This window comes from Tiliqua scincoides, chromosome 1 (genome assembly GCF_035046505.1).
Source record: "Tiliqua scincoides isolate rTilSci1 chromosome 1, rTilSci1.hap2, whole genome shotgun sequence".
Taxonomy (NCBI): Eukaryota; Metazoa; Chordata; class Lepidosauria; order Squamata; family Scincidae; genus Tiliqua; species Tiliqua scincoides.
The window spans coordinates 97900668-97917477 of NC_089821.1; the positions used below are offsets into that span (position 1 = coordinate 97900668).

A 16810-nucleotide genomic window follows, 5' to 3' on the forward strand; every position below is an offset into this window, starting at 1 on the left:
CCATTCACTCTGTTTATTCCCCAGAGCAAGCAAGGGAGAATCAAGCTGCTGTTCCCTAGTTCCCACATGATTCTTCTACTGTGCTTTTAGTTCTTAAAGACAGAGTAGGCTTTAAAGATGTTTTATCTATACAGTTCTTAGCTCCACAGAGCAACTCTGTAAATTGGTCAAGGTGTGAGATACTGTAATGTTGTTTTATTACACTTTGTAAGCTGCTTTGTTTGTCACTGATAGAAAAGTGGAGTAACAGTTCTTGAGACTTGGGCAAGATACCCTCCCCACTCTCCACAAGGAACTGCTGTCATACTGTTAATGTCACACGCTGCTGCCCCTATGAACTTCATATCACACTGCTGGTGTTATCAATTTCCCTCAGCAAGATTTCTACGAGGGACCATCAAATAAAATTCAGCTTTGTTCCAATTCGCTGCCTGTAACAGAAATACGTGGAGCCTATTTATCCACGTTAGTTCCGTTCCTTGACTCGGCTGATTAACAAAAAATGCTTTGTGCTAAATTCCATAGAGTTATGCAAATACTGCAGCCTTACACTTCCGGATGGAAGGAAACTAAGGCAGCTGTTATCAATCCCCTCCCCTCCGCTCCCCTCCGTACTTAGTCCTCCCATTGCCAGCTGCCCACCTTCTTTCACCCTTCAAGTTGGGGTGCTGATCTTTTAAGAGTCCAGCCCTTTGCATTTCTACTCAGAAGTACATTGACTACAAAGGGGCTTACTCCCAGGAAAGTGTGGAGAGGATTGTAGGCTATATCTCATGCTTTGCTTGGTGGGAAGGCTTGCTTGTGTTGGTGATAGCCTGCACCAAGGGGGGAGGGGGAATTCGGCAAACACTCCTGTCAGGGACTTGCTGCCTGGCCAGCCCCTGCCTTACCTGGAGGTGCAGGGAGGGCAGAGGATCGGTGGGGGAGAGCCACGGGAGGTTGAGGGTAGATCCCACCAGTCGCCCCTGCGGACTGCCAGGGCTGGCGGGGAGCCATGGGTGGGAGGAGGAGCAGCCCCCAGAGAGGCACTCCTCCCCAAAGTGCAGGGGTGCTGGAGAACGGATGGGGGAGAGTCCCGGGCGGCAGTGGGCGCAAACTCCTGGCAACCCCTGCAGACAACCAGGCACTGCAGAGAGCCGGGGGCAGGGGGAAGGGCAACCCCCTGGGAGGCACCCGGCCCCCCGCCAGCAGCGATGCAGGGTGGCCGGGAAGGGAGCCCTGCGGCTTGGTCTGGTGGGGGAGGACGAGCTGGGAAGCATGCTGGCCCACAAGCAGCGCCCCCAGGGAGGGCACCTCCCCCCCTGTGGACACCGCCGGATCTTCTCGCCCCACGGGGGGGGCTCAGCCAGGAGCAGGGCGGCGGGGAGACAGGTGGGGGGAGGAGCAAGAGACAGGTCGGGGCGCAGAGCCACTCAGCTGGCGAGCAAGCCTCCCAAAGACTCAGACAGCAGGGCAGGGTTGGCTCCAGGACCAGGTGCCCGGGCTGACTGGGTGAGAGGGGTGGAGCCAGGAATTCCATAAAGGCCAGGGAGGCCAATGAGGAGGAGGAAGCCGGGCAAGGCTAACAGCCAGGAGGAAAGCTGCATGCCCATGAGACCCAGGATACCTTAGAAGCCAAAGAGGGGGACCTGGGTGGATCTAACCCCCCTTTCTGGACCTGAGAACACTCAGCCTCATCCCAGGGACCTGCCACAGGGTGAGTCTGAACCCTTTTTTGGCCGGAGGACCCTCAACCCCCTCCCCAGGATCTGACAACTCCCTGGGTTTTTTAAAGAAATCCCCTCTGTTGCTACCACACCTGCCCCTGTGTGTGTGTGAGAGAGAGAGAGAAAGACAGAGAGAGGAAGCAAGCTCTACCTTGCTGCATATGTTCTGGCTACAGAGATTTTCTCCCCACCCCTTCCCCTACTCAGCCTCTTTGCAGGCTCAGGAGCTCCAGGAATGTTACTGTTCCTTGCAAGGGGAACCTCTTCCAGGGCTATTTCCCTGCCTGGGCGAGGCAGAGCCTTTCTGCAATGTTTTGGGCTGCCTGGAAACAGATCTAGACACCAGTGCAGGGCAAAGGAGGCAAAGGTGTGTGTGACTTTCAGTACTGCCACCCCATTCACGTTGAGACAAATCTGAAGATTTAAAAATCCGTGGATAAATAGGCTGCACCTGTAATGTCCTTTTTCTTTTGTAGGGGATGTCCTGACATTCTTGGATTCTCATGTGGAATGCAATGTTGGGTGGCTGGAGCCCCTATTGGATCGAATCCATTTAAACAGAAAGAAAGTTGCTTGTCCAGTTATTGAAGTGATCAGTGACAAAGACATGAGGTAATATCAGTATTTTCCTATTTGCCCCACATTCTCCATGGTGATTAGTATATGAAAAAAGGCTTCACACAAGGAACTCCCTTTCAGATCAGTTCCTGCATAAGCATCCATTTCAAACACACTGATCACCTGTTGGATGGGTGGCATCAGTATCTGTCTTTCAGGACTCTCTATGTCCTTGCATGGTAGTCACTCTTGGAACTCCAGACAGTTCTTTAGCAAGTCTAGTTACAGCACAAGTATAAGATTTTTTACTCAGAGGTCCCACTGAGTTCAATGAGGTTTACTTTGAAACAAGGGTGTATAGGATTTCAGCCTTTGGGCCCAATCCTGTCTTGCCTGCCTCTAGCACCCAGCACCACTGCATATGTATGCTGCGTACGCTGCATGCTATGGAGGGAGGTGACCTGACAACCCAGGAGAGATAAGTAAAACTTTTTCTTACTAGCATCCCTAGACTTTCATTCATTTGGCTCAAAAAGAAAAAAAGGATACTCTATTGTTCAGTCTCATTAAAGAATCATTTTCTGTAGATATATTTCTTCCAATTACACCAGCTTTATTTCCAATTCCTGCAAAATCATACATGATTTTTTTTTTCCTTACATGCTAAAACAGCAAAAATGGTGACCCTCTGGGACAGGCTGAGATGCAAGCAGCTAAAAAACTTCATTTATTAGATTATAATGCCATGTGTGCAGATGATGGTATTATCAAAAAGCTTCCATCTATCTGATTATGGAATAATCTTATATTCAATACATCCGTCTTTCATTCCAGCCAAGAGTCGTATCTCAGTAGTACAGCAGAGCATTAGCTCTGCATGCAGAAGGTTCTAAATCCAATCCCTGGCATTGCCAGGTAGGACTGAGAAAGACACACACACCCCTGCCGCCTATAAATCCTAGAGAGCCATTGCCAGTCACTGCAGATAGATGACATTGAGCAAGATGACCAATGTCTCACTTGGTATGAGGCAGCTTCAGAAGTGGCTCCACAGACATCCCTTTCAGCTTACAGAACAAGGAGTTGCTACTGTGTGCGTTTGTTGCAGTGCACAAGCCTTCTTCAGGAAACTAATGCCTAAAAAACCAATCCTTGGGCACCAATCCTGTTGTGGCCTTGTGCTACCGGAACTATTCTAGCAGCACGAAACCCTTGACAGCAGTGGGAAAGCCGAGCTGCTCTTGTGTGCTACCTACCACATTGAGAGGTATGGTGAATGTGGCAGCTGCTCTGGGGGGCTCCACAGGTATCACTAAGCTGGCGGCAGGGAGGGGGAGGTAAGGTGGGGCCAGAGAGGGAGGATCTTGCTGGCAAATGCACATAACAGGTCCTATCCCCCATTTTTTGGCCCCTTCTCCTTTTCCCTCTTCAAATTTACTCACACCAGCTATATAACAGATGTGGATCCGAGGAGGCCCATAGGCCATCAGGGGGCCTGTATGCAGGTAAGTAAAAATATCCTAGCTTCTGCAGGCCTCCTGATTGCCCCCACCATTGGATGCAGTGAGGCTGTATTGGCAGCAGTGGTGGTGGATAGCACTAAACAGTTAAACTAAGAAAGAAAAACAGATCTCTGACTGCTCAGTTCAAGGGTGTTGCTAAAGGAGCCAGAGTGCAGCTTTGGAAACACCCTTAGTGTATCACATTACAGTTGATCATATCTCTGACTTTTTTAAATAACTGTAATTCCAAAGAACAGTTTTTACAGCTGGAGGTGGTTCAGGAAGGCATTCCACAGCAGAAAAAAAAAGATGTTCTAAACTGGGAACACTAGTGGCAAAAGAAAAATATGCCATTCGTTTGGCATTCTCAATAATACATTTTACATGGACTGCTCCTTGATTGAACCTTCATATCCTGCACCCAAAACAGATGTCCTGATCCAACTAAGATCAGTTGCAAGTAGCTAAGATTCTAGTCACGTGCACGCTTTCTAACCATGCAAGAGTTAATCCATTGAACCCAGTGGAACTTGTTTCCAAGTTAACATGTAAAGGATTGAGCAATCACTGAGAAGCATTCGTGATTGGTTCACTGAGAAACCAATGGAATAATTTGGTGTGGCTGGGGATTAAATTAAATATGATGTTAATCACATCATTTGCACTTGGGCGTACAATTTTTTTTTCAAATGTAAATAGCAGCCATGGAGAGGGGGTCCAATCTGGACCATGGCAATGGGGTTGGTGGTGGATCTTTTTAACTTTTTACCCTTGTACTGCATCCTGGACCAAAATTGTCCCTGCAATGCCATTGCCAGTCTTGCTTCCCAAAGCAAAGAGAAACTATGGGGGGGAGTGTTAAAAATTCTCCTCCCTCCTCAACACAGTCATGGTTCTGATCCTCTGGCAGCTATTTTCACTTGAAAAAAAGCACATCTAAGGACGAATGACATAGAACCCGATCCTGAGCTCTGCACACCGGCAGAGCAAACGTTGCTCTGTTGCAAACATGCTGTAAGGCACATTTGTGAACACTAACATTATGTTTTACACCCCTGGCCTAATATAATACGTTGTCCTCGTCCTAGTAGACATCTCTTACTCTGTGCAGCAACTCTGTTCTCCAAAGACTCAGTTGAGTGGTACAAACATTGGGGTTGGTTAGCTTTTCTCTCCTTAAGCTTCTTATGGAGGTTTTTTTTTTTGGGGGGGGGGAAGGTTTTGGTGGGAAAAGTATTATTAAAACATGTTACACATTTCATTTTTGTCATGATTACATCTTTCATCAATCATGTCAGAATTTTTAAAGGTGTTGGCTTTCATGTTGGGACATTATCACCCACCTCCCCAAGTGATATATGTTCCATTCAGTCTTTTCTGGTAATTTCCTCTGTTTCATAAATTGGCACCTCTTATTTACTCTTTCCTTTTAGCTACATGACCGTGGACAGCTTTCAGCGTGGTATTTTTACATGGCCAATGAATTTTGGCTGGAAGCCAATTCCTCCAGATGTCATTGAGAAAAATAAGATTAAGGAAACCGATATCATTAGGTAAGCACATGGACTTCTATTGGCAAAATTGCTGATTCAGAACCATGCTCTTGGGATGGGAGAAGGGCATGCAAGATTTTCAAAATAGTGGTAGCTCCAGCTAGGAGGGGTTGGCTGGGACGAAAGTCTGAGAAGGCCTGCCATGGTCTAGTCCCTCCTGCTTTGGAAAGTGCATGCACAGGCTGGCTGCCCACCCATCCCTGTGGTGCCCACGAACCGGGCAACAGATCTGCATAAGTCCTCCTTCATGCTGCCACTTGTAGTTATAGATGGCAGCAAAGAGGACTCTTGCATATCCATTGCATGGTTCCCAGGTAACTGTCCTGGCTAGGCACCACTGATGGTTCTTAGCTTGAAAAGCTAACCAGTCAGTGGATTGGTGACAGTTCTCTTTCACCACTGCCTCAGTAGTTACAGGTGGCAGCATGAAGGAGGACTCATATTTACTGTTGCTGCCTGTTCTCCACTGCCTCCTCAGAAGCCTTCCCATTGGCCTCTGGCTGACTTATTGGGTGATGGTGGGAAGCAGCAACAGCTGCAGAGTTTAGCATCTGCGTTGGCCCTGATTTACTGAGCAGTGGTGGGGAGCAGTGGCAGCAAGAGACCCATGCTGCCTTAGGGGCTAGACCAGGGCTTTTCCAACTGGGGCATCACGACACCCCAGCCTGAGGGCCCTGGCCTCTGCCCCCTTAAGGGGGGGTAAATCCGCTTTCCCCTTCAAAGCTTCCATACCTGTCCCCACCATGGCCCGCTGGATATAGCACACCCATTTGTGGTGCAGCTGCATCAGCAAAGGGGGAAGGATAGAATTGGCTATACTACTGACACAGACTGCTGCTAAGCAGCTGTGTGAGACCAGGACTTGGTCTGATCTGATTTCACTTTGATGTAATAAACATAAAGGGACGCCTTATGTTCTGTGTATTTTGATAGGACCCTACAATAGCTAAATATAGTTTTTCCACCAAGCACAATATTGATAAATGATTTATGGTTCTATTATTAGATGTCCTGTGATGGCAGGTGGGTTGTTTTCTATTGATAAGAAGTATTTTTTTGAACTTGGGACATATGATCCTGGCCTTGATGTGTGGGGAGGTGAAAACATGGAGATCTCATTCAAGGTATGTTGCATCCTTTAAACTGTATTTTTCCTTTTCTTTTCCTTATTGTCTTAAACCTGATGAACAGCACACAGCTCAAAATACAGGTTGAGTCTCAGTATACACAAGAGTTCATTTCCCAGTACCCATGTGGATACCAAAAATCACATTAAAGGAAATACATTTTAAAAACAAAGTCCTTTTGTTCAACGATTTAAAAACAGTCTTGCTGACCTTTGTAATGCATGACAGAGGCATTAGGCAGACAATTATCAATCATTCTCTCTCCAGATGCTTAGAAAGGCTTCACTCTGAAGCAGCAACCCCTCCCTTCACGGGGAGCATAGCAGGGGGAAGGAATACAGAGGAGATGATAATCACTTGCACTCTTTCACATGCTCAGGGAGAAGGGAGTGGTCGCTTGCCATAGTGTGAAGCTGTTCTAAGTGCCTGGAGAGAGAATGATTGATGAATTGTCAGCTGCCTTCTCCCACACAAATGAGGCTATTGTTAAACAACTTTTTCCTTTTAAATTAAAGACCCTTCTCATCAAGTTGAGATAAATCAATGGCCGCGGGTGAAAAATCTGTGGAAAATTAGGTTATACCTGTATGTTGGAACCTTCAAGTTTTCAGTAAACTATCTCCTGCACTTCAAGAATTTTTGTTGTTCTTTTGGCTTGTGATGTTGCCTCTTGTTGTTTGTATGACCTATGCCTGTTTATCAAAGTATTGAGTTTTAATTAAAAGAAATATTTATCTGTATATCTATATCCCATCAACCCAGGAGTAAAGTATTAATGGTGACGGATCATACAATGGCTCAATTCAGACATCCCACAATACCATAGTTAGGAAATAATAAAGAGTCAAAATGAAATGCTCCAGCAATGGTTTGGACTCCAACATATGACTTTACAAACAGGGTTTTGGCATGATGCCTGACTTGAGTTGATATGGTGTGGAATCTCCTGATGTAATAATCAGCAGCGAATGCCTGCCTTAGGAGACATCCTAAGGCATGCTAAATGACAGAAAAGGTTTGTCAATAGTTATTGCTAATCTTACCCTGCCTCTTCTTTCTTACCAGATTTGGATGTGCGGAGGGGAAATTGAAATCATCCCCTGTTCCAGAGTAGGGCACATTTTCAGGAATGATAACCCCTACTCCTTCCCTAAAGACCGCATTGCCACCGTGGAACGGAATTTGGCCCGGGTTGCTGAGGTTTGGCTGGACGAATACAAAGACATCTTCTATGGACATGCTTACCACCTCGTCCTCAAAAATCTGGATGTTGGGGAATTGAGCCAGCAGAAAGAACTGAGGAAGCGACTCAAGTGCAAAAGCTTCAAGTGGTATCTGGATAACATTTACCCTGATTTAGAGGCACCTCTTGTTAAAGCCAGTGGCCTGGTAGGTTGACTTTTACCAGTTCCGGTGCAGTGTGTTGTTTATTTACTTCATTTCTTTCCCTGCTTTTCCTCCATGTCATTAAGGGTGGAATACAAGGGTTCTTCCGTTTAATCCGTGCAACAACTCTGTGAGGTAGGCTAGACCAAAATTCAGTGGCCTAAGGTCTCCCAGTGAGCTTCATTAATGCATGAGAATTTGAACGCAGATCTCTCTGCTCCTTGTCTGACATCCTAACCACTACAAAAGACTGCCTCTTGCATTTGTGTCCACTGATTCTTCATCATCTAAGCTTCAAGAGCTGCATGTGTGTGTGTGTATGTGTATAATATGGAGCAAGGCCAGCCACCCCTGAGGCTCACTGAAGTGTTTGCCTCAGGCAGCAAGTTGGCAGGGGGTGCCCACTTGTCCCCCATTGCTGCTTCTGCTCCTCTGACTCCTTGGATTGGAAAAATAAAAGGGGAACTGAACAGGAAAGGAGGTGTGGAGGAGACGAGAGTAGCAGTAAAGAGCATGGGAGACATTCCAGCCCGCCATTCCTCTCTCCTCTCCTCTGCACTCCCTCTTCTGTGCCTTTGCCTCTTTTTTCAGTGCAGGGAGTTGGAGGAGCAGAGGCTGGCACATCACTGGTGTGGAGGACCCAGTTGCTCTCCTGGAGCAGTGGCACACTCAAACACAAGCAGCTTCTAGTTCAGATATATTTCTTTTCTCTTTAATTCGTTTTTCTCCAGCAATTGCCCAGAACATAGATTAGTTGTAAATTTGTGCACACCCTTACAAAGGTGCACTGTTGTTTATATGTTTATAACAACAAAGACAACATCCCATCACCGTGTTTATTAATACACCTATGATTAAGTAATATTCATGCAGTGTTCAGTAAGCTTGTTAAAATTAATAAATTAATATGAGCATTTCGTTTTCCATTTCCCCCACAATGACGTTCCCAAAACTTGTTAGCATAATCGAAGCATCCAGCAATATACCTGTATCATCTCTACCTATTCTTGGTACTGCTCATTATAAAATACCAGTAGGGCTTAGCATAGCTCATTATGAAGACATTCATTCACACCAAAATGATAAGACAAGTCCAAAGCACATTCCTGAGTACTCATCTTCAACTAACAGGTGTCCCTTTTTTCAGCTTGTACTAATGAAAAGGTTACACAAAGGTTGATACGGATTTTATAATGTTTTACATTTAATGCATAGAATGGACCGCCGTAGGGTCATCAATGGGCACAATACTACCCTGGGTCTTCAGTTTCTCTGACACAAGGAAAAAAGGGGCAGCATTTCGCATTCTCAGGTGCCAGGGAATCTTGAGCCAGCCCTGATATAGGGGCAAAGGTCTTGAGACGCTTCCATTTTTAGAAAGCACTAGTCACTGATGGGCTCATGAGTCATCTCGCTCTCCTATTATAATCATCAAAACCACTGTTGCTTCCTCTGCAGTCTTGATCCTGTTGAAGTAGACACTGAAAGATGCATGCATTGACTTCTTTGTATCAGAGCTGCATCCGCGCTCCTCTCCCCCTGATCAAGTTTTCCCATGGTTGCCAAAGAGTACTTGGTTTGTTACAGGACAACACTTTCTGTACTGGAAAGAAATGAAGAGCAATCAGGAAATTAATATGGAGGCTATGTCCACTAAGAGCAATTAGCAGCCAATATGACAACTACATTCCATATCACAGCTTCTTTAGTAATGACTAGCAAGGAAAAATGGCCACTTAGCAACTTAAAGCCAATCTTTTGATACTAGCAAGTATTATCATAATTAAGATAACTATCTGTAAAGCTTTATGTTTAGAAGAAAAATCTTTCTCCTTACATCTTGAGTATAATTTTTTCCAAGTACAGGGACAAATTTCTTCAAGCATGTCACACTTTTCAGTTGCATCCACTAGGGTGTGCTAGAAATTCATTTTTTTTCCTTTCAGGAATAAAATTGGAATTGTTTGTATCTGTTTCCCTACCCAAACTCTCATAAAACAGTAATATGATATCCTGATGAATTCTCAGTACCCACTCCAGCTTCAGAGTTAACATCAATTAATAAAAGAAACTGTACTGCAAACACGAAAGTTGTATCAAGGTGACTCCACAGATCATTCTGAGCTGAGCTTAACTCTACAAAAGTTCAGGCTCATTGGGCTTGCTGCTATGCTAATTATCTCCACTGCAGCCACTTCCATCTCTTTCCTAACCAAATTTACCAGGCAGTGGTTGCAGAAGCAGTGTGACCTCTCGGTACAGTCTTCATTAGACCCTTGGTGCTGTGGCAACAGATTCTTAGGGTTCAAGTAACCATGGGAAACCTATCTATCAGTTTCTGTCAGGAACCATGGAAACTACATTTCTGTGCCCAGGACACTATTAAGACAGCAACCAGGACCTAAAGGAAACTCTCTTATGAAGTGTTCCCTCTGAAAGAGTTCACCATTGCTGCTGCTGTTGCCACTAGTGCCAGGTAGATTTTGGGGGAAGAAATTGGGCCATTGATGGTGGGAAACCACCAAAGCCATTTGTGCTCCCAGTGTCATCATTGCAAATGCAGTGAGGCCCAAACTTTGGATGATGTCAGTATATGGCAGCAGCCTGGTGTTCCTGTTTCCTACCAATCACAGGAATGGAAAGGCCAGAGTTTGCTGGTGAGCCGAGAATGGGTTGCTGTCTATACAAAGCCTAGGCAGCCTGGTCTGGAGTGATCTTCACAGGGGAATGCTGTTGTAAGGAAAGAACGAAGACAAGAAACTCACAGTTTGGAGATCCTTGAATGACCATTTAGTACAGTACTGGAACAATGCATGATGTAATTAGGAAGTCATATTCCGAATCCATTAGCAAACTGAGATCTAGTGACAGCAGGAGGGCTTAGCTACTTATTTATATTTATTTTTGTGACCTTTGCGTTGACAAATTACAGCTCACATCACTAACTCAGAGGAATTTAAAAAAATACTCTGAATTAGTTTTGGTTAGGCAAGATAATTTCATGAGAGCAGAAGCGGTGATGATGGGCTGCATAAGGTCAGCTGTGGAGAATTGCTCCTTTACCTGTCCTTTGCTTAGGTTGGTGAAATGCTGCTATAGCAAACAGAGGTGACTTCCCCACCCCTGCAATTTTCACAGCATTTGAAGTAATAACAGGAAAGTTTGCTGTACCAGAAAAACAAGGGTTAATTGTAGAGCTGTCAGTAGACCAAAGAATTTTAGAGGCTTAATCACCTGCCTTTTAACAGATTAATTAAATTTAAATGCATTTGCGTATCATCAACATTTTGTTATGAAAGCCTTTTGGAAATAATGAAGAAAGTGTGAGACAACTAGCAGTTTAATAAACAAATGCCATCACCCTGTTAGATGTAAAGGCCATCTTTAATATTTTCTATTTCTTTCCCTACTGCAGTTAACACATTAGTAAAATCACCTTAAAATATGCAAGTGTTCCCTTAACTCTCAGCCCAGCTAATTAAAATTGAACCCAGCTAAACTAAATCTTTTGTTTAGTACAGTATACCATTTCAAGCTTGCAGATTTGGTTGTTCTGAACATCTGTGTGTCAACAAAAGACTGATGATCATATATCCATTTGTTTCTTACTCAGAGGATCAACTGCACTGTTTTGATACAACCAAACCCATACAGTGCACAAAGTCTTGTTGGACCTTTGGTCAAATCCAGCAGCATTGTTATGGTGTTCATGTGCATAATGACAACAAAACTCCTATCAATTTTAATCAATAGATTGTATCTATCTGCACACTAGATCAGTCTCACCAACCGATATCACCTAGTGAAATTCCTATCAAATGGTGGAAATATATATGGGGTAACTATGGTTTTGTTGCTCACATTCATTCCTGGCTCTCCATGTCTATTAAGCACATTTGTCTTTCTCCTATTCCACAGTGTGAGGTGCACTGGTTTCTAGGCATGAAAATAGGTCTGAGAGTGAAGACTGATGTAATGGCTACTTAGGTCACAAAGGAGAGGCAGTTTTCGCTCATTTTTCTCATATGTATTTCTTAGGGGAAAGGAATATTTCTTTAAGAAAGAGAGACTTCCTTAAAGTGAAAGAAATTCTGGACATAGTCTATTACGTCCCCCTTCACTCAGCTTTCTGCCTGTACCTTTCTTGACCACACCAGCAAAGTACCTCCAGAGCAAAACATGGGCATACAGAGAGATTCACAAATGCAAGAGTTGTTATCCAACAAATAATTTCAATTTGGCTTTTGGGTTATGGTTCCATAGGGGTCTTTTTTCCTTAAGGATAGGTCACCATAAGTTAGCTAATGCTAACTAGTTGTTATAAAAAAAATTATGTCATAAGTTTTCCTTGTCACTTTTCTAAAAATGTGTTTTGATTTTTTTTTTTTAGATTATCAATATAGCACTGGCTAAGTGCATCACTGTGGATAAATCTGGTCTGGCCTTTGAAACATGTGATGTCAATAACAAGGTAAGACTGATTGGATTTCTTTTATAGACTGCATATTAGAGGGAATGTGTGGTTGCCTTTTAATATCTATTTAGCTGATGGCCAAAACAATGAGTTCATTAGTCTGTTAGTCCAGTGCTTCTCAAACTCTCCTAGAGTTTGAGAGCCACTAAGTCTTTGCAGGGGAGGGAGGGAGGCAGTGGGGGCAGGGGGAAGGCAGCGACGCAGTCCCCAAGATCGCACCACTCGGGGGGGATGCAGGGACTAGGATGTACTCACCAGTCCCTGCAGCAGCCTTCCCGGGGTGCGGGGAGCCCTGCGCAAGCGCCTACAGGGCTCCCCAGCCGCTTGGAAGTGAAAGTAGAGTGATCGCGCTCCAGTTTTGCGGAAGTGGAGCCTGTTCACTCCACTTTCAGTTCAAAGCAGCTGGAGAGCCCTGCAGGCGCTCGCGCAGGGCTACCCGCACCCCGGGAAGGCTGCTGCAGGGACTGGTGAGTACATCCCAGTCCCTGCAGCTCCGTTAGTGACGCGATCCCTTAAGGGGGCAGAGGCCAGGGCCCTCAGGCTCTGTGTTAGTCTGTTGCAAAATAGCAGACACAAGCTTACTCAGGATGCCTGAAAGTAGGCTTCTTTCAGCTAATCCTATCTGTGTGATATGCTGGGAAATCTTGCAGTCACCTTCATATTGCACAGCCAAGGTTGCAGCCACTCTGATGGTCTTCAGCCTGCTACCAATGGCACAGCAGCCAGTAAACCCTGCGCTGGCAGTGATGGGCTGTGAATGAGCCATCAGTGCACATAGATTGATGGCAGGGGCGGATTGGGGTTCAGATCGAACCTGGGCTGAGGCAGGTGGAATGGGTTGGGTGTCAGCTGCAGGATCCACAGCTCCCATCCCACGTCTGACATGCCCCCTGCAGCAGTCTGGATCTGTGTCAGCAAAATAACTGGAGTAGATCTGAGTAGGCCCCATAGTGTGGCAGAGGAGGTAAGTAAATATTTTCTTTATTTACCTTTCCTAGCCAACCTAGCTGCCAGCTGGCACATGGGATGCAGCGGATGCCATGTCAGTGTCTCTGCAATGTGCAGGCTGGCCTGGATAGGATTGGGTCTTTTCATTATAGCTTTTCCCATTTCAGACCAAAATGGGGGGTGGGGTTAATGGCACTATCCCAAGAGCAAAACTGTGTCTGTTCCTACTTCTTTTCCATATGCAGAACCAGAACTTCAATTACACTTGGCTGAGACTAATTCAGCATGAAGACTCCTGTGTGGCAGCAACTGATGTGAAAGGGACACTGGGCCTGCACCCTTGTGATAAAAGAAACAATAGTCTGAAATGGTTGCATAAATCTCTGGTTGCTTTTCATCCAGAACTTGTAAGTACAGCATTTGCAAACTGCTATTTCCCCTTCACTGTGGCTAAACTGGAAATGGTGCAAAACAAAGGGAGTCTTTGAGGTCATTTACATTTGTATGGCAACAGCAGACAGTTCTCATTCAAGCAAAGACAGGGTTTGTACAAGCATTGCCTGTAAAATATCACTAAAAGTAGAGGGTAACCATTCAATAATTTTAACACCCAGTCCAGCTTCAAACTGGAAACATTGTAGGGCAGGTAGAGCATTTTAACAAATAGTTAAAATGAGAATTAAGGAGATAGGGTTGCTTTCAGCAGCCATGTATCTTAAGCCCTAACAGTACAATGCTGTGCATTTTTATTCAGAAGCTTCATCAAATGTAGGTACAATTCCAAAGTCTCTAGTAAGCGGGTTTAGGACTGCAGCCGGAGTTGAGCTTCACTATTGAAATGTCGACCTGGGCAGGCCAGCAGATGAATGCCGTTTTTCCAGGTGCCCAACTGGGCAGTGAAATGAGCTGCATCTTATCTATCAAAGGCTATATCTCATTATTTTCAAGGAACATTGGTCCACATCTTAAAACAAAATGTGTGCCTTCAGTGACAGTAGTTCTTCCATGGAACTTTACCCTCATGCCTCTTGTGTATGATTGATGTCAATACGTGCCAGTCTCTCTTCATTCAGTAGATTTTGAAGCTGGCAGAGAATTCAAAACACTCCATTTTCTATGCCTTAAGGCTTCCAGAAGACAGAATAGCATTCAAAATCTACATTGCTAAAATTCTATAGTAGAACCAGAATCTGTCCCTACTAGATTGTAGGGTGTACAATCTGGGCTCTGGGAAAGGCTGTGCTAGCTCAGTGATAAGAGGGCATGTGAAAGGTCTGAGATTTGATCCCTAGTGTCCTCCAAAATCATGAGTAGCAGGTCTGAGCCAGGCCTCCAGTAACAAATCTGGGAAAGACCTCCAGTCAGGCTACACTGTATGGAGCAGTTATATGCATGCTCTAACTCAGTGTAATGTAGCTTCTTATCTCATAGAGTTAGGCATGGAAAGTCCATTGGTCACATGTTAAATGTAAACTGGATTGTGACCCTGTGTTAAAAAGTACTCTTTATTGACCTACATAGACCCAGAGTTTCATGGAATGTGTTGATGACCTCATATTTATGGTCATTGTTTGGGACAGGAGTTCTGTTTAAAACCTAAAATTTGTCTTGCCAAGTGTTGTGGTTTCTGCCTCTCAGACATCTTTGAATTTCAGAACGAGGATCCATATGTCATCAAATGTTCATTTTGACACAGTAATCAAAAATAGCTGCCCTGATAGTCCCTTTGGGAATGGAAGGGAGGAATGTAAATATTTTAATTAATAATTGTTTCTGAAAATTGACCTGGTCTACAAATCAAGCTAATTACCAATTTTTTAGAAAAATCCTTTCAGTCTTTACAATGCTCAGATTCTAGAAACAACTCTAAACAATTAAAAGTGCCAAGGTTAAACAAGAATGATTTTCTCCCTATGTCTAACCTGGGTGTACTTTTTAGCAGAGCTATTAAGTACTGTGGGGGACAACTGCAACAATAGTAGCTGATCAATAATCTTACACAATATCCTGATATTGAGACAGCTTCCATTTAGTTTCCTTTTACCAATCTCAGCGCTAAACCTCCTAAAACTGAAAATGCTTCTTTTGTGAGGCTAAGAGGTTTTGTGAAAGTATATGAAAAATGACCAGCCATTTAAGTTACCAGATAGCTTGTCAGGTATCATTGATGTTCTTTGATCGACTGCTGAACTTTGGGTTTTAAGACGGAGCAGTCCCTGCTACAATAAAGAAAGTTTTGTTTCCTTTTTTTTTTTTTTTTTTTTTTTTACAAACCCATAATACCCAGTTCGGCACAATTGGACACAGATGATTGCACCTGCACGAGATTGAGCTAGCAGCAAGCCTGGGCTATACAATTCTATCCACAGAAGTAAGAGATCAGATTAGTTTTTATGAAAGCTTTAGATGCTGAAGGAACATAGCACTAGCCCTGTGGGAGAAACATAGCCTTAAGTTATCGCTGTCATATGAAACCCAAAAAGATGGATTTATTTCTTGCAAAGGTAATGCCTGTCCTCTGCAGGCCCATCTTATATCCGTGCAGTTTCAAATGAAGAAAATGAAGAAAAATCACCCACAGAGCTGCCTATATTTTTGATGTTATCAGGAAGTAAACTTTACAGACAACATCAAGTGTACAAAATCAGGAAGCTTTTGTGTTTTTGTTTTGTGCGTTTTAGTTCATATGAACAGATGGTGTTTTGAGCTTCAAGCTTCACTGGGGTTCCTTGCACCATAAGTGCTTTGCGAGTACTCGTCAAGTTAGCACCGCTGAATTCAGCATCCCATTTTCCCCCATTTTCCATTCCTTCCAAATCCATGATCCAAAAAGTCAGAAAGACTACCTGCCCATTATATTAGGCTACTAGTATTTAGATATACGCATACAGTGGGGCCATGGGAGCCATTCCAGCATGCACACACACACCTGAAGATGCGAGTTATGTTGTATTGCTCATCCTTGTTCATCAAATGCTCACCCAAATGAGACTTTGATTACCTCTAGAAAATGTTCATACTCAGGCTTTGGGGGAACTCAGTAACAAAACAGTTCTCGAATGGAGAACAAAATTTCTATATTGATACCCACACTGTTAGAATGAGTCAGTATTTATTCATTGGGCAGCGCAATTATAACCTGCACTGGAACAGGCAGGCCGGCTGGCCTATCCAGCTCAGGTTTGAAGGTGGAGGGAGCACACCAGAGTAAGGAAACTTATGTCCCTTATCCCACATAATGCCCCAGCCACCTCAGCGGGCCTACTTGCATCTGTGCCAGTGAAATCACAGGTGCAGATCCAAGCAGGCTGGTGTAATGCCAGGTTAGGATCTGGCCTAAGTGCCAGACAGGTCCCTCCCCCTTCTGGGCCTGGTTCGCCCACCCACCCTCTCCCCATCCTGAAACACCCCGTTATACCCTCCTCAACGCCCCACACTGGCCCCCCTAGGCTGACGTGAACTCACTCCTGCCCAACCTCCCCTACTCTTAAGAAGGCATAAATGTGCCACCACTTTTCGGCTGGCTTGTGTTGGCCCATCATTCACCTTGGATTGC

The 16810-nt window shown here is 44.5% G+C and overlaps 1 protein-coding gene across 1 annotated transcript in view; it reads left to right on the plus strand.

Moving 5' to 3' along the window:
* GALNT5 (polypeptide N-acetylgalactosaminyltransferase 5) overlaps positions 1 to 16810 on the plus strand; it is a 42943-nt gene that overhangs the window by 21833 nt on the left and 4300 nt on the right. Inside the window, exons 4-9 of the mRNA XM_066621554.1 lie at positions 2183 to 2318; positions 5200 to 5319; positions 6326 to 6443; positions 7512 to 7835; positions 12223 to 12303; positions 13500 to 13661. Coding sequence (XP_066477651.1) covers positions 2183 to 2318; positions 5200 to 5319; positions 6326 to 6443; positions 7512 to 7835; positions 12223 to 12303; positions 13500 to 13661 — 941 coding nt within the window. The remainder of the gene's footprint in view (positions 1 to 2182; positions 2319 to 5199; positions 5320 to 6325; positions 6444 to 7511; positions 7836 to 12222; positions 12304 to 13499; positions 13662 to 16810) is intronic.